Source organism: Lampetra planeri, chromosome 44, assembly GCF_965212315.1.
Source record: "Lampetra planeri chromosome 44, kcLamPlan1.2.h2, whole genome shotgun sequence".
In the NCBI taxonomy this organism is placed as follows: domain Eukaryota; kingdom Metazoa; phylum Chordata; class Hyperoartia; order Petromyzontiformes; family Petromyzontidae; genus Lampetra; species Lampetra planeri.
In genome coordinates this window covers 5,767,127-5,791,367 of record NC_136150.1, presented here as the reverse complement: position 1 = coordinate 5,791,367, position 24,241 = coordinate 5,767,127, and the positions used below count along the sequence as shown (strand labels likewise).

Sequence of the window (24,241 nt, the reverse complement as noted above, 5' to 3'; positions counted from 1 at the left end):
GTAGATGCCACTGGTTCTTCACGTTCTGCAGATGTAGATGCCACTGGTTCTTCACGTTCTGCAGATGTAGATGCCACTGGTTCTTCACGTTCTGCAGATGTAGATGCCACTGATTCTTCACGTTCTTCAGATGTAGATGCCACTGGCTTTTCATGTTCTGCAGATGTAGATGCCACTGGTTCTTCGATGTAGATGCCACTGGTTCTTTACGTTCTGCAGATGTAGATGCCACTGGTTCTTCACGTTCTGCAGATGTAGATGCCACTGGTTCTTCACGTTCTGCAGATGTAGATGCCACTGGTTCTTCACGTTCTGCAGATGTAGATGCCACTGGTTTTTCACGTTCTGCAGATGTAGATGCCACTGGTTCTTCACGTTCTGCAGATGTAGATGCCACTGGTTCTTCACGTTCTGCAGATGTAGATGCCACTGGTTCTTCACGTTCTGCAGATGTAGATGCCACTGGTTCTTCACGTTCTGCAGATGTAGATGCCACTGGTTCTTCACGTTCTGCAGATGTAGATGCCACTGGCTTTTCATGTTCTGCAGATGTAGATGCCACTGGTTCTTCGATGTAGATGCCACTGGTTCTTTACGTTCTGCAGATGTAGATGCCACTGGTTCTTCATGTTCTGCAGATGTAGATGCCACTGGTTCTTCACGTTCTGCAGATGTAGATGCCACTGGTTCTTTACGTTCTGCAGATGTAGATGCCACTGGTTTTTCACGTTCTGCAGATGTAGATGCCACTGGTTCTTCACGTTCTGCAGATGTAGATGCCACTGGTTCTTCACGTTCTGCAGATGTAGATGCCACTGGTTCTTCACGTTCTGCAGATGTAGATGCCACTGGTTCTTCACATTCTGCAGATGTAGATGCCACTGGTTCTTCACGTTCTGCAGATGTAGATGCCACTGGTTTTTCACGTTCTGCAGATGTAAATGCCACTGGTTCTTCACGTTCTGCAGATGTAGATGCCACTGGTTCTTCACGTTCTGTAGATGTAGATGCCACTGGTTCTTCACGTTCTGCAGATGTAGATGCCACTGGTTCTTCACGTTCTGCAGATGTAGATGCCACTGGTTCTTCACGTTCTGCAGATGTAGATGCCACCACCGCCATCTATTGCACGGCAGTTGACCTTATGACTCTCGGTCCGGACAGGCAACTGGACATACGGACAGGTTTGTTCGTATCTCTGAAAGTTCGTAAGTCGAATGTTTGTAAGTAGAGTAGTCCCTGTATACAGTGTCTCGTCAGCAGAGTTGGTGAATTAAATGCTGGTGAACCGCAAGATGTTTACAGGCAATGACTGTTCTCTCTGTTAGATATGGGTCCTAGTTCAATGCTAATTGTGTAATACGTAACAGAAAATAATGATTATCATTGTGGAAAATATAAGCGCAAAAATTTTGAATATTTATTTATACTGGAGGAATTATTTTGAGCTAGAAAGCTTTTTTTCACCGATGTCCAGTAGGAGCGGGTCAGTACGTAACAACAACGAACAATAACAAAAAAGATGATAGCAGTGGAAAGTATAGGAAAGTTAATCAAATCACTAAAAAAATCCATATAAAACTAAACAATTAACTTACCAGGTCAAACCCACAGAGCGTTTAGCTTCTTTTTCAGACGCGACCTGCCCACAAATCATAGCTCAACGAAGTAGCAGCCAAATTCTGTCAAAAACGTAGAGCATACACCGCGTCATTATATCGGTCTAAAGACGTCACCGCTAGGCCATGTCCACCACCCCTTGTTTAAGCACTCCTCTCTACACCGTGAATGTTCCCCGTTGATAATTAGCAATGCGAATTGGGGGCGCCGCGGTGGCTAGGAGATGTCAACTACCTCGCCTGGTCTACAGGAGGTTGTGGGCTCGATTCCGACCCTGACGCCTGCTGCTGTATATTTGGAGGTTGTGTGTCTCTCATCATCATCATGGTGGCTAGGAGATGTTAACTACCTCGCCTGGTATACAGGAGGTTGTGGGCTCGATCCCGACGCTGACGCCTGCTGCTGTATATTTGGAGTTTGCGTGTCTCTCTCATCATCATCATCAAGGTGGCTAGGAGATGTTAACTACCTCGCCTGGTATACAGGAGGTCGTGGGCTCTATCCCGACGCTGACGCCTGCTGCTGTATATTAGGAGTTTGTGTGTCTCTCATCATCATCACGGTGGCTAGGAGATGTTAACTACCTCGCCTGGTATACAGGAGGTCGTGGGTTCGATCCCGACCCTGACGCCTGCTGCTGTATATTAGGATTTTGTGTGTCTCTCATCATCATCACGGTGGCTAGGAGATGTTAACTACCTCGCCTGGTATACAGGAGGTCGTGGGCTCGATCCCAACGCTGACGCCTGCTGCTGTATATTTGGAGTTTGCGTGTCTCCCTCATCATCATCACGGTGGCTAGGAGATGTTAACTACCTCGCCTGGTATACACGAGGTCGTAGGCTCGATCCCGACCTTGACGCCTGCTGCTGTATATTTGGAGTTTGCGTGTCTCTCTCATCATCATCATCACGGTGGCTAGGAGATGTTAACTACCTCGCCTGGTATACAGGAGGTCGTGGGCTCGATCCCGAGCCTGACGCCTGCTGCTGTATATTTGGAGTTTGCGTGTCTCTCTCATCATCATCATCATCACGGTGGCTAGGAGATGTTAACTACCTCGCCTGGTATACAGGAGGTCGTGAGCTCGATCCCAACGCTGACGCCTGCTACTGTATATTTGGAGTTTGCGTGTCTCTCTCATCATCATCATCACGGTGGCTAGGAGATGTTAACTACCTCGCCTGGTATACAGGAGGTCATGAGCTCGATCCAGACGCTGACGCCTGCTGCTGTATATTTGGAGTTTGCACGTTCTCCCCGTGGCCGCGTGGATTTTTATGTGGGTTCTCTGTTTTTTTCCTCCACATTTAGAAACACGCATTTAGAGCATTTGGGCTGCTGTAAATGTCCACGCGATGATAATCGCACTTCGTTGAGCTTTCAGTTATGGCCAGGGTCGCTTCTGAAAAAGAGCTGTATCGCTCAGTGGGCCTTAGTAAAATAAAAATAAAAATGTTTAGTTGAGTTTCGAATTCAGTTCGGCTGGCTTGAGCCTCCCAACTGATTCCCAAAAAACACGTGGGGGACCAAGACGGCTATGTAGGCTTAAACGTACGTCTCCGTAGGAGCGATGGATTAACGGCACAATCAGCTGCGATCAGCGAGGCCTGACGAACGCAGCCTCTCTTGCCCGTTGAGATTGGATAATCTTGAAATAAAGCCGCCTCATCCCATCACTTCTGCTGCTCCTGCAAGTATCATTCCCGTGTACGCGTGTTGAATTTCGTTCGCACCGTAAGTAGCCAAGCGCGCTAATCGGAGCTGCGGGGGAAGAACAATAAACTGAATGCAAAAAGCAGTCCTATAGACATCGGTTTTACATCTAGGTGATTTAAAAGTGCATAACTCCAGTGGCTACCTAATATTGGAAGGAAGAGCGTTCCAGATGGCCGCAGAAGCGCATCCGAAAGCGTGCGATGCGGCGACCGTCTTTGTTTGACGGCTAGACAAAGCTGCCGCTGCCGCTGCCGCTGCCGCTGCCGCTGCCGCTGCCGCTGCCGCTGCCGCTGCCGCTGCCGCTGCCGCTGCCGCTGCCGCTGCCGCTGCCGCTGCCGCTGCCGCTGCCGCTGCCGCTGCCGCTGCCGCTGCCGCTGCCGCTGCCGCTGCCGCTGCCGCTGCCGCTGCCGCTGCCGCTGCCGCTGCCGCTGCCGCTGCCGCTGCCGCTGCCGCTGCCGCTGCCGCTGCCGCTGCCGCTGCCGCTGCCGCTGCCGCTGCCGCTTGAGAAGAGCGGCGAGGTATTGCGGTTCACAATGTCTCCTCCTGCAGGAGCAGGGAGGTCGTCCTTGGGGCTGGAACAAGGTGCAGCCGTGCGAAATTGCCCCGGGAATTTTTAGTGCATCTTGGCACCCGAGCGAAAGTTAAATGAAAAGCAATTGTGCTCAATCGATTTTGAAACGCCGCATTGTTCGGTGTAAGATCACTCGAATAGACTTTCTTCGACATACGACGGTGATGTTATAGCCGTACCGCTTCATTCATGCAGGGGTTGGCCTCGATGAATCTCAAGATTGTTCTGGGCAGGAGCGTTCTGCTTGTGATGTTTGGCAAGTTCTTTTTTTGAGTAAATGTGCTACTCAAGTATCGTTTTATCGTGTTGTTATTTTTTTATTTTATTGAACAAGACGATTCATGTACACAACACAGAGAATGTGACAGGGAGTTGACACCAGCACAAACACATTACGGATTACAGTGCAACCTGTCTTAAACGTCATGTTTCAATAAACTGTTTAAATAAACTCTGCAACCCGCTGGTGTCTTCCTAAGCTCTGATACCCCAATAGAAGAAGGGGGGGGGGGGTATCGTGTTGCTATTTAACGCAACCATACTTTCCATTTAAAATAAGAAATATCACCACACGGCTAATGTTGACGATCGAAACCCCCAAAAATTATCATTCGTATGTCGTTCAAGAAAGTTTTGAGTGCAAAAAGATGTACGGGAATTTTTATTTTGGTGAAAAAGTGTTTTTTTGTTTGTTGTTGTGAGGACGCAAGATTAAAGAGCACTTACTGTGCCATTCTCATTTTACGTACAATTAATTGTAGCCAACAAACAAAACGTGGATTTAGTCACGCAATTTGAATTTTAATAACGGGGGTGTAAATAATTCAACACTCGTGATTAAATCCCCAGCGCCCATCTTGAAACCTGACCGATATTTCCTCGTGGCTTTCTCAAAGAGTTGGCTGCCAAAAGCAATTCAAGTGCCTGTAGAGTTTTAAATAATATTTGACATCGCACCATCTTACGACGGATGCACACTTCCCATTGGAGGCGTATGTTCAGTTTTTAAAATATTACATGTCTGTTTATTTACCTTGGGGAAGGGGGATGCGAAATGAAGACCCAGATATTTTTTCCCGTGCACGTGTATTCATATATGTATACACACACATATATTAATGTGCGTGCATGTGTGCTGCACTTAATGCATGTAAGTCCAGCTGAGATTATTAGTACTCGTGTATGTATGTTGAACTTCTTTCGCACTGTACGTAGCCAACCGCGCTAATCGGAGGTGTGGATGGAAGGACAACAAGCGTAACACAAAAAGCAGTTGTGAAAAAATGAGTTTTCAATCTTGATGATTTCAAAGTGCATAGCTCCAGTGGCTTCCTAACATCGAAAGGAAGAGCGTTCCAGACGGCCTCAGAAACGCGTTTGAAAGCGCGCCATGCAGCGACCGCCTTGGTTCGATGGCCAGCCATCATGACGACAAGTTGGGGCTCTCATTATCACACTGATCATGATTATTAGACGAATGATTTGGTCATATTGCTCAGGGGTTGGCAGTGGTGCACAAACGCAAAAAACCACAAACCTCGACACATTTGCTCAATAGCACTGTGGCCTTAAAAGTAAAACAGCAAATATATAATAGGCGATGGTTCGGGCAATTGCCCTTCTTCATAGGAAACATCGCCTATTGTAAAAAAAAATTCTATGAAGAAGGGCCATTGCCTGAAACGTCGTCTATTAGATATATTTTTTCCCCTTTGAAGGCCACAGTGTTATTGACGAAAGTGTTGAAACATCTTGCTTGTCGGGTTTTACTAGCTGGTTGTCATGTATGCTTCAATGCGTATACGTTGGTGTCAATAGCTGCGCCGGTCCACCGCCATATCCACGTTGGTGTGTGTTCAATCGGCTATTGTTTTAAATCTGCACACGTGTTCTCAAGTACGTTTGGCGGATGTTATCACCAAGTATGAGTAACAGCCCTGAGTCGTGGTGACGGAAACTCCAGCTTACTGTGGGAATCGTACCCACGAACCTCCGGCATACCGGGCGAGGGAGTTAACACCTCACCACATCGCAGGTCGCAATCGGGTACCCGATACCCGTACCCTACCCGATACCCGGCTACCCGGCTACCCGTACCCGGCCGGGTACGGGTACCCGTTTGCGACCCTGGTGCGGCCGGGTACGGGTACGGGTAGACCGTACGTCACTGACGAGTAACCGTTTGTCACTCATTTCCCAACGTCTTGTCTCTTCTCACAATTCAAGTTCCTAGAATCAACCCACCCGCGCCTGCAACATTGCTTCATCCCAGAGGTCGCAATCAGGTACCCGTACCCTACCCGATACCCGGCCGGGTACGGGTAGCCAGGTGTCGGGTATGGTATGGGTACCCGTTTACGACCCTGGTGCGGCCGGGTACGGGTAAGGAATCAAAACCCGTTTGCGACCTCTGCCACATCGGCACCCTCATGGGGCGGTTGCCTCGATTTCGAACCTGCGGTGCCACCGCCTCTCGCTCGACAACAACGAACGCTCTGACGCCCCCCCGAAGCCGCGTGGCCACACTCCCCTGCTGCGCGTCTCCTTTAGCAGCTCACGTTTTCTTCCGCGTCTTCCCACAGCGTCGAAGCGGCCCAGAGGGATCTGAAGAAGCTGCCGGCGATTCCAACGCAGGCTCTGAAGGAGCATCCCTCCCTCTGCTACTGGTGAGCGGTCAGAGAGCGCTCGCTCACGAAGCGTGAGTCTGCCGGTTTAACGCGTGGGCATTTTGGCCACCAATGTTATTCGCGATGAAAGGTGTTTGGGTTAGATCGCGTCTACCGTTGCCTGCGTTCGAATGAATATGTGGAGCGGTGGTTTATCGGTTAGCGCGCCACGCTACATGACCGATGTTTGAGCTTCCCGCAGTGGCGAACTGACACGTCGCGTGTGCTCCATGCCCCCCTCCACCCTTGTGTTTCTACCAGCGAGGAGCGGGTTATTGAGAATTACCAGCGCCTTGTGGGCCTCACCCATGGACAAGCCATCGTCAAGTGAGTTTTAAGCGCGTCAACCTGACCGACTTTTTATCCGTTGGCCTTCCCCGCAGTTTGATTGGATTTTAACGGCGCACTGCGAGTGCAATTATTATCGCTGCCATTGCACTCGCAGGAGATGTAGTGAACGGTGGTGATGGAGTGAACGTGTCCGCAACCAATGGCAAGCCACACACATTTTGCTGGTGACTCTGATCCAGTTGTGGAAGCTGCACATTTTCAGAGAGGGGAAAGTCTCTCTAGCACGAACATTGTTGGCATCTGTATGTACTGTATGTGTCTTATTGGTTCTTTCGGTAAAGTCACGTAGAAGGGAAATAACAAAATAATAAAAAATAAAACATTATAAAATACAATTCTCACGACGTTTCGGCCACAATGCAAGCAGCCGTCCTCAGGTGAAGAACAGGGCTGTCGGAAAGACAGCGTCTGAAGTCACGAAAGCTTTAAATCGAAATACTATATGTGTGTTGAACGTCTTTCGCACCGTACGTAGCCAACCGTGACAATCGGAGGTGCGGCAGGAGGACAACAAACTAAACGCAAAAAACTGTTGCTCTAAGGAAATGAGATTTACATTTAGATTTAAAAGTGCATAGCTCGAGTGATTTCCTTTTTACATATTGCATTTTAGTTATTTTTAGTTTACATGTCAGCTTTGTGTGGCTTCGCAAGCTGCAAAAAATGTTTACGTCCGAGACATTTCGTCGCGCGACGTGTGCAACATGCGGTGTGATTCTTGCGATGTCGCTTTGTTGTTTTGTTTAGTGTCGCACACGTTGGTATTGTAATGCCACAGAGAGAAGCGCGCGGGGCATTCTTTGATCAGTGCGTTGATACTCAACGTTCCTCTTGTGTCCTTGTGATCGCTCACTCAGAACCACTTTGCGAAATACCAAAAACCAAAATGCTCTTTTGCACACAGCAAATGCGCAGTGACTCCGAGATTGGGGTAAACCCAGAAGCACTTGCACGGTGTCACGTGATGCACACTTAGGTGGCGGGCTTTTTTTGGGTCGTGGAAATTCCCACGATAACGGGTAACATTTGGGTCGCTTTCAACTCCAGGGTGACGATTTCCGCATTCTTGTCGACTTTCAGAATAAGCGCAGTGCCGCGTTTCTGAAGAAGCAAAAAAATTTACTCGCACAAAACAAGAACCCACGGTTTTTTTCTGGAAAGGACCGGATGAACTGGACAGTGTTCGTTGCAGTCACCGCAGTGGCTCGTGCACTGTGCTAGGAAACCCAGGAACGTGAAGATATATGATTCCCGAGTGCTTGTGCCCACGGCTGCCTTCAGATTAAGGGCAGTGTGTGCACATGGAATCTTAAATTAAGCTGTTATCAGCCACACCTGGTTTGGCTTACCAACGCATTCCCTACTTGGCGCGCATGTGTGTGTGTGTGCTGTTGTGGGGAGCGGTAGTGTAGCGGTTAGCGCGCTGCGCTACGAACCCAGCGACCCGGGTTCGATTCCCGCTCATGGCCAACACCCAGTGACGATTACCTGAACCGGTCCTGGGCCTCCCCCAGGTCGACTCAGCCTCAAATGAGTACCTAGTGCGGTGTGTAAACATCGCCACTGGGGAGACAAAGGCGGTTGGGCGTGGTGCTGGCTACCCACCCCCTCGTGTACTGGTGCGGCCTTCATAGGTGCTCGCTAACAGCACTTGCCCCTACAGTCGGTTAAGGCTATACGGGGGATCTTTATCTTTGTCTTTGTGTGCTGTTGCCCTTCTGTATTGCAAGCAAACACAGACTGCTGCACAAAAAACGTTGGGCTTATCCACCGGCACCTGACACTTGGCTCAGGGTTTCACGTCTCAGAGATTGTGAGTGGCGGCAGGACGTGCGGCGTTGACGTGTTTGTTGGTCTTCGTCGCAAGCGTCGAGGGATAGAAGAAACTTCACTCACGAATTCTGTCTGTGTTCCTTGCCACTGCAAAGAGCGTTTGAATTGCACTGGGTGGTCCAGACGTCTTGTCACCATCCAATTGATTGACCCCTGTAATAGAGGTTTTGGGTTAGGTCGCATAAATGTGTCCTTAAACCCGCCGCCACCTGACAAAGACGATAAGTAAGGTTTGTCACGATTTAAAGCGTTCGTGACTACAGGGATTCATATTCTTGGTTCTTTCGGTAAAGTCACGTAGAAGGGAAATAATAAAAATAAAACATAATAAAATTCTCACGACGTTTCGGCCACAACGCAAGCAGCCGTCCTCAGGTGAAGAACAGAGCTGTCGGAAAGACAGCGTCCTAATGAACACTGCTAAGCTTGGCAACGTTTTTAACCTGAGGACGGCTGCTTGTGTTGTGGCCGAAACGTCGTGAGAATTTTATTATGTTTTCTTTTTGTTATTTTATTATTTCCCTTCTACGTGACTTTACAGAAAGAACCAATAATAAGGTTTGTCACGTAAACAGAACATGCCAATTCGTTACCGGTACAGCACAACGGTGTGTTGGAGAGTAAACCCACAACATTTACAATTCAAGTACGACGTTTCGCCAGTAATTACAACGAGCATCATCAGGCGACAGCCTGAGTTGTGGAGAAATCCTCCTGTTTCTCTCTTAAAAAGAGGGTTAAATGAACCTCATGGTGGTACCCCGGGGTACCATAGTACCCCGGCTCTCGCACAATGTCCGTGATGCAGTCATTTTTAGTCAATCGACTCATCTAGTCAATCAAAGTATAATTTTTCGATAACGGATGTTTGGCGTTTCGACATCGGAGTAGCACTGATTGCGGATTGATTGGTGCCCCAGTCGCGGAGTTAAGTACACCCCTTTGTGATAATAGTGTCCCAGAAATAAAATATTTAATTGCCTCGGATATTTTGTATTATTTGGTACCCCGGTGTACCGCCATGAGGATCAAATGTGATGTCGTCACTTGCGTTGGGTGGTGGCGGGTTTAACGGAACATTTACAGTTACGCGATCGAACCCACAAACTTCTTATGGAAAATATTGGTCGCGAAAGCCTACGTGTTAAATTGATTGACCCCTATTTCCCCCCTCCCCCGTGCATATTTATTTCTGTTTTAAATATTCCTTACTTACAAAAAATATTACGTTTTGGAGAATTAAATGGCGGGGGGGGGGGGGTGTTTTAAGACATCTGGACCAGCCTGTATATGAATACTTAAACAAGTATAAGATTGATTTAACACGTTGGCTTTCGTGACCAATATTATCCATAATAAAGGTGTTTCGGGTTAGATTGCGTAAATATAAATGTGTCGTTAAACGCGCGACCAAATGTTGTGGGTTTACTCCCTAGCGCACCGGTGTGCTGAATTAGTAACGAATTGACACCTTACGACTTGCCTATGGCGGGTGGTGGCCGGTTTAACGAGAAGAAGAAGAAGAAGACATTACCCATACATTTATTTTATTTTTTATTTCTACCTACGTGACTTTACCGAAAGAACCAAAGTAACAATATTATTTGTTTTGTCATAAGAGACCATCTTTGGGTGTTAGGCCTGTTAAATTTTCGAGCTCTATTCCTCAAAAATGATCTCTGTTCAGGTAATTGGAATGCTTCGCGCATAAAGTTAGTATGCCAGGATTATTTCCACGGGGTTTTGTCAATGTAAATAACTTCAAAAACTAAAAAGACACAGGATGCCAATTAAGGAGGAAAAGAATTAGATAAAGAACAGAAAATCTAATTAGGGGAGTAACATTGATGACCTCATCACGAAGGGGACATGATGATGACAGTCTGAGACAAAAGGTCGCTGAGGTTTATTGCTTGCGGGCCAGATTACACAGAGCAGTGCAGAGCGCGGCTCAAAGACTTCTTCTTCTGCAAAGGCGCAAAAAGTCATTCGCCATCCATTTCGGGGGGCTGATGAAAATTAATTGGCGCAAGCGAGCACGCTTTCCGCGGCTGTACAGTCGTCGCAGCTTGCGAAATTCACATTGAAACATTTAAATTCACATTGAAACTCACACTGAAATTCACATTGAAATTCACACTGAAATTCACATTGAAATTTACATTGAAATTCACATTGAAGCTCACACTGAAATTCACATTGAAACACATTTAAATTCACATTGAAACTCACACTGAAATTCACATTGAAATTCACATTGAAACTCACACTACAATTCACATTGAAATTCACATTGAAACACATTTAAATTCACATTGAAATTCACGTTGAAACATATTTCAATTCACATTGAAATTCACATTTAAACTCACACTGAAATTCACATTGAAACTCATGTAAATTCACATTGAAACTCACACTGAAAATCACATTGAAATTCACATTGAAACACATTAAAATTCACATTGAAATTCACACTGAAATTCACGTTGAAATTCACATCGAAACACATTTAAATTCACATTGAAACTCACACTGAAATTTACATTGAAACACATTTAAATTCACATTGAAACTCACACTGAAATTCAAATACGAAATTAACATTGAAACACGTTTTCGCAAGCTTGCTTCGGTAATACGTGTCTGCTGGACATCCGTGAAGAAGAGCTTTTTGCTCATCAGATTTCTCCAGTGTGAATACAAATTTTGATTCTGAAATGAAGATTCTGATGCCAAAGCAATTTGCTGCAGTTCGAGCTATCGATACTGCTCCCAATCAAAGCGAGCGGTGAGTCCCATCTATTGATACCGCTCACGATCAAAGCCAGTCGTGAAAAACTGGAGGACCCGGAGAAAAAATCCACGCAACCACGGGTAGAACATGCAAACTCCAAATATATAGGCGTCAGGTTCGGGATCGAACCCCCGACCTCCTGTATATCAGGCAAGGAAGATAACATCAGGAGCGGTATCGTTAAACCAAGGCCGTAATTATAATATATATTTGGGGGGGCATATCCCCCCCCAATATTCAAATATGCTCAAAATGTCCCCCCCAATATATTGCTATGAAAAAAAAATTTGCTATGCTATGTAAATAAAAACAAAAATTTGCTAAACCTTGGCCACAATATTTGGACTCGTCTTCATATAAATCAATGCATAGATTTGTGTTGATATGATTGTGGTTATGGTTGTACTTTATTAATCCCTCATCTCTGCCATTACATACAATGAAACAAGAAATGGTAAAAAAAGTATAAACAGAAATATAATACAATACACTAGTAGACATTATTGTAAAAAATATATGTGTTAGTGCATTTTTTAATATTTTAAGCAGGAAATTAGTTTTCAAATGTAGATATTTTTCTGGGTTGGGACCCCCAGACACCCTAGAAGATTTGGCCCCCCCCAATGTTGACTCCATGGCTACAGCCTTGCTTCAAACTGATTTGGACCAGCTGCCAGTCCTTGCACATGCGATGCCTTCTTGGGCTTCCGCTGGTTCGACTTCGTCATAAATGTCACCGTTGTATCTGCGACCGGTCTCCTCGCAGTCGAGACCTGAGTTCAAGGGGTAGATGGCTCTGGTGTCACTTTATGGTTCACGGCGCCCTGTCTCGATGCGCAAACTCCTGCAGCAAAATTTCGCACTTCGTTTGGTGGTCGACGTTCGGAGTGGACCGCGACTCTCGAAGGAAGAGCGCCGCGTACCCATGGTCACACCCCCCCCCACCCCCCCTCGTGATCCGTGGCTCGAACAAATCACTCGAGACACGCCGGTGCATGGCAGCAAAGAGCGGGCCGATGCGAACGCTGTCCGCAAGAGTTCACGCGTTTGGCGCAACGGTCCTTCGCCGAGACCGTGCGCGATGAGTGAATGTGGGGAGCGCCGCCTGCCCCGCCGGCGGTGGTGGTGGTGGTGGCGGTGGCGGTGGCGGCGGCGGCGGCGGCGATGGTTGTGGCGGTGGCGGTGGCGGCGGCGGCGGCGGCGGCAGCGGCGGCGGTGGTGGTTGTGGTGGTGGTTGTGGTGGTGGTGGCGGTGGTGGTGGTGGTGACCAGCAGAGCGGCAGCCCGGTCCTCCCGCGGTCCCTGTTGGAGACCGTGCGCGCGAAACAGACCCCATCGAGCGAGCCGAACGGAATGTGCCAAACGTGCCCAGTGTTTCTTGGACAACCTCGCGCAACACCAGCCTGTCAACAGATTGGAATGGCCCGTTGTGCCGCATTGTCTCTACTGCCGTGCGCGTGCGTGCGCGTGTGTGTGTGTGTGGCTGTTCGTGAGGTGCTTTGCCCACAGCACTTGCCCCAACAGTCTGTTAAGACTACACGGGGGATCTTTGTCCGTGTATTTGTCTGTCCGGCTGTAATGTCAGATCTTGCAAGCACAGCATGTTATACTTTCACAAAAAATAAAAGATTTCTTTTCTTTTTTATCTTCGCTAATGATATTCTCTGATTTGTATCTGTTGGCTGCAGTTATATGAGCATTATCGAAGCTCTTCCAACCTACGGAATTCACTACTACAATGTAAAAGTGAGTCACTTTGTTATTTCAGTCGTTCAAATGTCATGTGTTTAGTCTCATCGGCACACATCCGCAGTGGCTAAATGTTATCTCCCTCGCCTGGTATGCAGAAGGTCGTGGGTTCAATCCCGAACCTGACACCTGTATATTTGGAGTTTGCATGTCTCTCCCAGTGGTCGCATGGATTTTTTTCTCCGGGTCCTCCGGTTTTTCCCTCCACATTTGAAATCGACATCACACGTTTAGAGTATTTGGATGCTATAAATGTCCACGTGGTGATAAGCCACTTCGTTAAGCTACCATTTGTGGCCAGGGCGCTTCCGAAGAAGAGCGATATAGTTTGGTGGGCCTTACCTGGTGTGGTGTGTAAACATTACCACTGGGGAGACAATGGGTGTGGTGTTGGCCACCCATGCACCTTGTGTAACATGCTGGCTTTAATAGGTGCTCGCTAACAGCACTTGCCCCAATAGTCGGTTAAAGCTATATGGGGCGATCTTTTATCCTTGTGCATGAATCTGCTGTGTAGGACAAGCAGGGAATCCCATGGTGGCTCGGTCTGAGTTGGAAAGGCATCTTTCAATACGACTACCAAGACAGAGTTCAGCCAAGAAAGGTACAATCCGCCCATTCATTCTTTCTTTCAAATCAGAAAGGGGTGTGTGTGTGTGTGTGTTACATTAGTGTAGCGGTTAGCGCGCTGCGCTATGAACCCGGCGACAGGGGTTCGATTCCCGCTCACGGCCAACACCAGTGACGATTATCTGAACCGGTCCCGGGTCTCCCCTTGGTCGACTCAGCCTCAAATGAGTACCTGGTGCTGTGTGTAAACATTGCCACTGGGGAGACAAAGGCGGTCGGGCGTGGTGCTGGCCACCCACCCCTCGTGTACCGTTGCGGCCTTCATAGGTGCTCGCTAACAGCACTTGCCCCTACAGTCTGTTAAGGCTATATGGGGGATCTTTATCTTTGTTACATTACATGTTGAGAATGTAACATTTGAAAAGTGACCAGTCTGAATGACCTGAGGGTGCAGCCCTGCATTCATTACTTATTTGACCCACTTTTGATGGGACGACGGGCTGAGTTGATATCCGCCCGGGGGGACGTGAACTTCGTGACCTTGCGATGGCGGGGGCGCTTGCTCTAACCCAGAGGTCGGCAACCTGCGGGCTCCGGGGCCGCGTGCGGTGGCTCTTTTAAGGAGCGCTTCGTGACATTTATTTATTGAGGACCACCATTTGGTATTCACGTTGCATTGCGGCTTTTGAAATGTTGAGGTTTTTTTTAATACCGAATACGAAAAAAGTGTCTCTTCTTATCGTGGTTGTCTACTCTCTGCTCTAACCACACAGCGTGAGCCGGCTGCTTTGGAAGGGGTTCATTTGATTGAGGGTTTATTTGATTCAGGCGAGGGGGGGAGAAGCACAATTGCCCATGCTGGGAATGTGTGAGGAAGAAGCCCCCCACCATCTGAATTTCTGATGTGGAGCGACCCGTGGTGGCTAGGAGATGTTAACTACCTCGCCTGGTATACAGGAGGTCGTGGATTCGATCTCGACCCTGATGCCTGCTGTACATTAGGGAGTCTGCGTGTCTCTCACTCCCCCCGTGGTAGCGTGGATTTTTCGACGGGTCCTCCAGTTTTTCCCTCGACATTTAGAGTCAACAACATACCTTTCGAGTATTTGGCTTCTATGTATTGCCACTTGATGATAAGCCCACTTCGTTGAGCTATCATTTGTGATAGCCAGGTCACTTCTGAAAAGGAGCTCCATAGCTCAGTGAGCCTCTCCTGGCAAAATAAAAAAAACAGTTCAACAGTTTTATCTTGCTAAACAAGTCGAGTGCCATTCACTCTTTTTTTTTTTACGATCAGTGGAAACAAAAAGATGCTCGGTGTAGTTGGCACTTTGCTTCGTTCATCGTTTCGTAATTTTTTTTTTATAAATAATATCTTTGCTTTATGTAAACCCCCACCTCTCGCTCACTCTCTCGCTCACTCTCTCCCTCACTCTCTCTCTCATTCACTCTCTCTCATTCACTTTCTTATTCCCGAACTAAATGTGTCCGTTGTTCATGCCGCTTCTCCAATGGTCACGTGCAATGCGCCGACAGCGCGTTGTCCGACCTGTAATCTTTTCCACCACGAGTTGAGTTTTTTTCGCCATCGCAATTGCAATTTAGCAAGATCCTCTGAACGAGCAATCACGGCGCATTCACCGTTAAGAATGGAGGTGGGTGGAGTAATGGCTGAGACGAGACTAAATATAGCCAACTTACCCCCCCCCCCCCCCCGATTATGCACAACTGTATCCCAAGACATAATCATCCTAACGAGGCCGCTGCACATTGTCTTGAAGTGGGTCGGTCAAGTGCTGTGTTTTCGTTTGGCTGCGGTAGCGCCACGTGTGCCAGTGTTGGTGACAAATTGCCTCGCGTCAGAGATGAGTGCGTTCGCCGCAGGCGACGCCAATTAGGAACTGTTTCTCGACCAGCCGCATGTTGATTAACCACGCTCGGCTACGTACGGTGCGAAAGAAGTTCGGCAACATGCGTACGTCAAGAGTTGTTGGACGGCGCACGTCTCCCACCGGCATTCCTGAGCTCGTGGTGGAAATTCCACGTTCTTGTGGCAGGGGGTCGATCTCTTAACAACACAACGGTCGTCACCAACGTGATTAAATTGCCTCGGAGGGCAGTTAAAAATGACGTGATTAACCCTTTCCCGTTCTGAGACGTCTGCAAGTTGCAGGGTGGGTGAATTGCGGGACGTGCGAGCGGTTCAGCGTTGATTTGTTTTTAGGGACATTGTTACTCACCGCAGAGAACCGTAGCGACACAACCACCGCAACGCTACGATGGCTGGTGCCAAAACTGTGCCGCCACACGACCTCCCACGTGGCCTTGCGGGCGCCTCAGTGCATCTTCAGGTTGGAAGACGTCAAGTTGTTTTATTATGACGTACGTGTAACGTCGTCGGAACGGGAAAGGGTTAATGATCTATAATTTGACATTGATACGAACACACTTTTGAGAACCGGTGTAAAACAAACCACGCGTGTCCTTGACTATATTCGACAGGTTTGCTAGAGGCGTGAAGTCATATTGTTTACGTCACACGATTGAAACAATTCACCACTCCCCCCCCCACCGAGCGATTGAATTAATCGTGATGATGCAATCGCACCCGCGTTGGCCACAGAGGTCACTGGAACGCTTACATATAAATAAGAGACAAAGTTCCCCCGGATAGCCTTTGACAGACTGCTGAGGCAAGTGCTGTTGGCGAGGAACACCTGTGAAGGCCGACACGGCACACGAGATGGTGAGTGGGCAACACCACGCCCGGCCGCCTTTTTCTCTCTCGTGGCGATGTTGACACACACCGTACCAGGTACTCATTTGAGGCTGAGTCGACCTAGGGGAGGGCCAGGACCGGTTGAAATATTCGTCACTGGTAGTGGCCGCGAGCTGAAACAGTGTACATGGTGGTGGTGGTGGGAGTGATGGTGATGATGATGCGGGGAGCGGTAGTGTAGCGTTTAGCGCGCAGTACTGCAAGCCCCGCAACCCCAGTTCAATTCCCGCTCATGGCCAACATCCGTGACGAATATCTGGGCCGGTCCCGGAGCTCTCCTAGGTTGACTCTGCCTCAAATGAGTGCGATGTGCAAGCAACGCCACTGGGGGAGACAAAGATGGCCGGGCATGATGATGTCCACACCACGGTTGTCGTGTGTTGTTCCGGCCTTCATAGGTGCTACTCGCTAACAGCACTTGCTCCAACAGTCTGTTAAGGCTATACGGGGGGGTCTTGTGTGTTTTGGTGGCGGTGTGCAAAAACGTGTGAATAGCGCTTAGGGTTTATATCAGACGTCCTTAAGGAGGGCACTTGAATATCGCTTCCGTATCCTTAAGATAAAGTGTCTTCGGGTAAGGACGCGCACACGGTCTGCGATGGCAAATTACGTGGGGCGCGCGCGCATGACGTTGGCGTCAAATTTCGAGTGAGAAAATAAAGCCCCGAGAGATGAGATGTATTTTATTTATTATTAAACCAAAACCGTCGACTCTGCGGATGCTGGGTATGCTGCAGTGCTGCATTTGTCAAACGAGTACGATGTCGTCCATACTGGATGTCCTGGCCAAAATTACACTTGAGATCATTATGGGGGGAAAAAATCTCTGCTCTGGCCAAACTCGGCCTAGACGGCTAATCCTCAAGAATAAGTGGGCTCCTATATCTGAAAGCATAAACATCGATTATAAGGGGGGGCGCAAGCCACATTGGTAGGGTGGTAGCATTGCTCTCTCAGAGGGGGGTAAAATATCAAAGTGCCCTAGCTCTTAGCAGGCTGCGCATTTAATGCAGGCTAATGTCACGTTGACTTTCATCTCGTTCAAAGTCAAGCCCCAGTGATTTCCTGCTTCAAATAAGCGTTGACGCAGCGTTCGTCTATTTCTCGTATGCAGCGCGGAGCCAGGCGGTGGAAATTCCATTGTCATATGGCAGGGGCAAGTCTGTCCACGGGAACAGCTTCCCTTCAAAAGCGGTACTTATTTTAGCAACTCCAGAGGAATGATGGGCTGAGTCAACGCCGCTCGCTCCCCCCTGCCGAGTCATCATTTGACACCAAATTCCAAATCGATCAGAATATTTATTTTTATTTGTGGAGGAATCCGATGAGCTATGAAGCTCTTTTTCGTAGATGTCCCGTAGGGGCGGCTCAGAACGTTACGACAACAAACGGTTTCAAAAAAACAATGGGAGTGCAAAGTATAAGAAACGTAAGCAAATCACACGAAAAAATATGTTTATCTTACAAGGTAGGGGACCCACTGAGCTGTTAGCTTATTTTTTAGAAGCGACCTGGCCACAAATGACAGCTCAACGAAGTGGCTCATCACGTGGAAATGTATAGCAGCCAAACAATCTAAACGCATGTTTCTAATTCTTAGGTTTTTTCGGTAAAATCACGTAGGTAAAAAATTAAAATTAATGAAAGTAAAATAAAAATAATGTTACTTTTATTTTACTTTTATGAATTTTAATTTTTTACCAACGTGACTTTACCGAAAAAACCTAAGAATATTAATCCTTGCAGTCACGAAAGCTTCAAATCTAGCATGTTTCTAAGTGCGCGCGCACCTCCAGTTAGCTGGGTAATATGTGAACAAGCCCTTCACCTGCGAGTTAAAACGTGCTACATCTTGTTGTTGTGCTGAATATGCCATTTGAGAGATTGCTTCAGACAAAAACCCTCGGTGAACTCTGCAAGAGTAGGTCACAATATCAGGTGACTCCCCCCCCCCCCCCCCCTTTCAATTTGCCGCAAATTGTAATGGAGTCGTAATATTCCACCGGGAGAAAGGACGCTCGCCCTGAAGGATCAGCCTCGGGCTGGGACCGAGGTGTCCAGCCTAATTATTCTTTATCGGAAGCGACAGGGCACGCTCAAACGTAATGTGCTCGTGTGTGACAAAAGATAATTAAAACGTCACGGTGCCCCCTACAGCCTCACCATTTCTGTCTCGCCTCACCTCAGAGCATTATTAATCATATGAACACATTCCTATAGCTTTGGGTATTCCGACAAACTGTTGGCGCACTGCGGTGGCGAAATGTTCACTTCCTCACCTGGTATGCAAGAGATCGTGGGTTCGACCCTGACGCTGACGCCTGTATATTTGGAGTCTGCATGTTTTCCAGGTCCTCCGTTTTTTTCCTCCACATTTAGAATCAACACGCCTTCAGAGTATTTGACTGCTATTAATTTCCACACGTTGAGCGACTTCGTTGAGCTATCATTTGTGAGGGCCAATTCGCTTCTAAAACAGAGCTGTATGGCTCAGTAACTTGTAAAATAAAAATTGTTTCGTTTTAGATTCTTATTCGCACTTGATCAGAAAGTCCTCCTCATGAGTTTTCGGGCAAATGTGCAATGGCCTGTAAATATGATAAATATCAGTGCCGCTAACCTGGTTTGGTGTGCTTGATAGCTTTAAGCTTCACGTCCCCTGAATGTGTTACTTTGCGATTTGCATCTGCACCGTGTTGTGATGAATGGAAGAAGCATTTGCCACGCACGCTCGTGTAATATTTCTCAGGCTTCTGCCATGCGGGTCGTGTCATTTTATTTTTGTTGGCGCACATTCCACATCGCCGTTGCGGCCACCAAGCCAATCCATCATCCGTGCCGAGTTGTACATATTTTAGGAGCACTCTGTATTCATTTGTCTTTTGGACCCCCACAGGGTATTTCCACTGCCTCTTCATAATACCTTGATGCTAAGGCAGTCCCTCATTTGGATATAAAACCCGGTGACGTCTAATTAAACCGTCTGGATGGATGGGTAGACGATTTATCGCATCAAGCAAATTATTTGGTGACTGGAAAGCCGCCGTTGGCAGTGCTGCACACAAGCACAATTAACAAGATAGCCCATCGAAGTGGCTTATCATGTGGAAATTCATAGCAAGCAAAATACTCTAGACGCGTGATTTGGAGGGAACAAAATGGAGGATCCGGAGAAGAATCCACGCTACCACGGGGAGAACATTCAAACTCCAAATTGACAGGCGTCAGGATCGGTCTCGATCGATCCCACAACCTCCTGTATACCAGGCGAGGGAGTTAACATCTCGCCACCGCAACACAATGTGTGCCCAGCAAACTCATGAATGCAGACTGCTTAGTCCTTCTGTGTCATTAGCCAGGACATTAATGATTCATCTCCCCCTCCACAAACCTTTACAATGGCTGTCCGAACACACAGCTTACATTACATGGCTTAAGGAATACCGTGGCTCTCCCGTGTAGGATTTTGCGGTTGCCACGATGTTGCTTGGGCGCGATGTCCGACGATCTGCTCTGCGTGCCCCGGGACCTTCAGTTTGCACGAAGCCGACGTTTGAATTCGAGCCGCAGTCACTGTTCATCGGGAGCTGGAGCTCCACTTGAAGGCGGCACGGCTCGCGGCCGTGAGAACAACGCGAGTTCAAATCCCAAGCAAGGTTGGCTTTTAGCCATTCATTTCCCACGGCTGAATTAACAAAAAATACGTGCGTGATGGAATCCTGTAAGGTCCATAATGTGTATGGAAACAGAGGTGGACAACTACAAGCCTCTTGGCCCATGCAAGGTCCGCATTGCGATTCGTTTCTGTCCTTTATTGAAAAAATCCAGGGGATCCATTGCCTCACTTTGTAATGAAGACCGGAGACCCATATTTATATTGTTAGCCTGTACTGCATTTCATAACACTGGCCGTGCATTGCGGTTCATGCACGCGCCACCCAGCACTTGCGAAGGTTGTTAGGTGACGCACACGTGGAGGGTTGTGAAACTCTCAAACCCGCTGGGCAATAAAGATTGGACAGGATATGACATTACAGCAAGTAGGGGGCTTTGTCGAACCCACCTGTGTGCATGTTCGAGTGTTGTTATCCCCCCCAACTCCATATGTACAGGTTTTTTCGAGGCACAGTTTCCCTAACACAGGACCCCGGATTTTCTTGTCATGTCCATATTTGCTGGCTCGGTGAGAAATCTTCTTCTTGTCATATGGCGGCTGCTGTAAATGCAGAGCAACGACTACATTTTCACATCCAGGTGGTCAAGCCAGACGACCGCGTCAGAAATAACAATGGTATATGTGGCCTCTGTGCATAGTGAGCGTGCCTCCATGTCTACAGCAGCTCGGTTCTCTCATCCGTCACGTGACCAGTGTGTGACCATCCCCACCGTGGATCCCCCCCCCCCCCACTCATCTGTACCTCTCTCTCTCCCATCGAAATGATCTCAAGCCTCTCGTAGACCACGTGACTTGTGTGTGTGTGTGTGGCCATCCCCACTCTGGGTCCCTCCCACTCTCACCGCCGCCCCTCCCTTTGAAAACAGACGCCACTCCGTGCAGCAGCAGCAGCATCAAGGCACTTATGTAGTAATAATAATTTACATTTATAAGGCGCAATCCATCCAGGGATCTCAGTGCGCCAACGCACGAAGTGAGGATATATAAATGCTACAAAGTCCAGAGTCTACTGGTCATACGTGGGAAGTGTAGGCCAGGCGAAACAGGCGAGTGTTTAGAGAAGACCTAAAGAAGGCGAGTGACCTCGCCTGTCTAACCACCTTACGTAGACTCTCCCTCCCCATCCCCATCCTCATATCTTCTGACCATGTTCCACTCCTTTTCCCCTTTATTTCCCGTCCTTTCTCTACTTCCCATTCTCACGTCCATCTTATATTTCCATGCAGGAGAAGCCTTTACCCCTCCTTCCCTTCCCGTGCCGCGTGCCACGGGCACAAAATTTATTCATGCACAGCTGAAGAGACGCCATGAAGCTTGAAGCGAGCGCCGTTTGGCTACGTGCGGTGTGAAAGAAGTTCAGCATGCATACACATACAAGCGAGGCCTTGTGTCCTGTACCACCAGGTCAAGCTTCCCAATGCAGAGGGGAGGGCAAGGGCTGTTTGAACTGCGCTTTGCTGAAGGGGATGAGGTTCTGTTCGGCTCAAGGTTTTTAAGGAGGTTTTACATTCCTTGCTGGTATCGGTTATCGCCTCTCACCGAGGCAGGCACGAGGCTTTTTTTTGCGTTTCCCACAATTGTGCTTCCTCTTCCGTAACCTCACTTTTCAGAAACCCATTTGTTCAGGGATCAATTTGTTAAGCAGACTGAATGATGTGCATGCAGTACATAGGCTTGCCATTTTCTTTATCTCCGCCTAACAATAATGTCGGGTCAGCCTATGGACTTTCCAGAACAATATTCTCCAGCTCTCCCGATGGTGTGGTTTTCGAGCTGGTTCCACGGTGTTGTTTGACACGACCATGAAAACTGTTTGACACGACCATGAAGAAAGGCAGCAATCTTATCCCGTGGTGTTTATTTAAACAGAGAAGCTCTCTCTCTCTCTCCCCACTTGCTTCAACAATGTGTGTTCAATCAACAGCGTTGGGCTCCTTAAACACGATGCGGCTAGGGGCCGTCCATAAATAACGTCACGCACCTAGGGGGGGGGGGGTGGTCAGACATTTGTGACGATGTGTGACGAAGGGGGGGTGAGAAATGTGACGTCACATCAAAATGCGCAACTTTAAATAAGTATATAATTGTTATAACAACACTAATTGTTATAACAACACTCCTACAACATCAGAGTGCAGCGCCACATTAAATACGCACTACAATGACAATAGTTTAAAGCCATTTGAAGCATGTTTTATTTTCAAAATGGAAATATGGTTTTGGGGGGGGGCAGAGCTTTGTGACGTCATATTTGAGGTGGGGGTCTGACTTTTTGTGACGCCGTGTCACGAGGGGGGGGGGGGGCAGAAATCGTCCAAAATCGCATGACGTCATTTATGGGCGGCCCCCTACGCTTCCGTTGACTACGAAAGGCAATTATGGAACAAACACAAATGGAGCGTTATGGGCAATTAAATAAACAGTGTGTGCCTTGCGTGTGGGGGACATGGAATGGATTCGTATGCATTTATTTCGTCACCATTAATGCTACACGACCACACATAACGCGTGCTTTATGTCTTAAACTGGTGGATGTGTGTTGTGTAGTTTGTGCGATGAAATCAAAATGATTTTTTTTAATATACATTTAAAATACATTAGCTGCAGTAGGCTGCCAGGGTTTGTTTACAAGGTGGACCCGACTTTGTTTTGGGAAATTATGTTTGTTTAGTCTGGCTGCGTCATTAGTAGCAATCTCTCTTAAGCCACGCGGCACGCAAATCGTCGAGAAAAATATAAATGATAGGTGACTCCTTTCATAGCACGTGACGTGCCATGAAGAAGGCCCACTGCCCAAAACGTCGCGTGTTCTATGCTTCTGTTTGGGCTCGATCCCGATCCTGACGCCTGCTCTACATTTGGAGTTTGTGTGTCTCTCTCTCCCCGTGGTCACGTGGTATTTGGCTGCTACAATGTTCCCACGTGATGAGCCACTTCGTTGAGCGGTCACTTGTGGCCAGGTCACCTGTAAAACAGAGCTGTATAGTTCTAGATTTGAAGCTTTCGTGACTGCAAGGATTCATACTCTTAGATTTTTTCGGTATAGTCACGTAGGTAAAAAATTAAAATTAATAAAAGTAAAATAAAATAAAAATCAGCTTGTGTTGCCTCCGAAACGTCGTGATTTTTATTTTATTTTACTTTTATTAATTTTAATTTTTTGCCTACGTGACTATACCGAAAAAACTAAGAGCATAGAGCTGTATAGCTCATTGGGCCTTAGGGGACGTCCATAAATGACGTCACGCGATTTTGGACGATTTTTGACCCCCCCCCCCCTCGTCACACGGCGTCACAAAAAGTCAGACCCCCCCCCCCTCAAATATGACGTCACAAAGCTCTGCCCCCCCCCCCCAATAAAACATGCTTCAAATCGCTTTAAACTATTGTCATTGTAGTGCGTATTTAATGGACGGCCCCTTATCTGGTAAAATAAAATAAAAATTCAAAATTTGAAGCTTTCGTGACTGCAAGGATTCACAGCTAGATTTACTGTATCAAGATACAGTAAATTTAGCTGTGACGGTCCCACCTGATGACGGAGACTTGTGTTGCCTCCGAAAAGTCGTGATTTATTATTTTATTTCTATTATTTTTATTATTTATTTTATTGTTTATTGTTTACCTACATTACTTTACCGAAAAAACCTAAGAGTATCAATTAAAAAAAAATACTTTTGAGGCCACAGTGTTATTGACAAATGTGTTGGAATTTCTTGTTACTGTCGTCGTAGTCGTCGTCATCGTCGTAATCTGTACCATGGCACGGCTGCAGTTCGCGGTTCAGAATCGCGCGTCGGAGAGAGGAGAGCGTGTGCGCCGTGGCACGCCGGAGAGTCAAATTGGGACGACGACGAAATTCAAGAAAATGTTTGCGTCAGCCACCGGACACGCGGCTTCCTGCCGCCTCG

General features: G+C 47.6%; 1 protein-coding gene across 2 annotated transcripts in view; it reads left to right on the top strand.

Annotated features, from left to right (window-relative positions):
- The window catches only part of LOC144732882 (uncharacterized), a 295,786-nt gene that overhangs the window by 175,867 nt on the left and 95,678 nt on the right, over positions 1 to 24,241 (top strand). For both annotated transcript variants that reach the window (XM_078614545.1, XM_078614544.1), the window contains exons 8-11: positions 6,493 to 6,576; positions 6,838 to 6,903; positions 13,245 to 13,302; positions 13,823 to 13,909. In XM_078614545.1, coding sequence (XP_078470671.1) covers positions 6,493 to 6,576; positions 6,838 to 6,903; positions 13,245 to 13,302; positions 13,823 to 13,909 — 295 coding nt within the window. The remainder of the gene's footprint in view (positions 1 to 6,492; positions 6,577 to 6,837; positions 6,904 to 13,244; positions 13,303 to 13,822; positions 13,910 to 24,241) is intronic.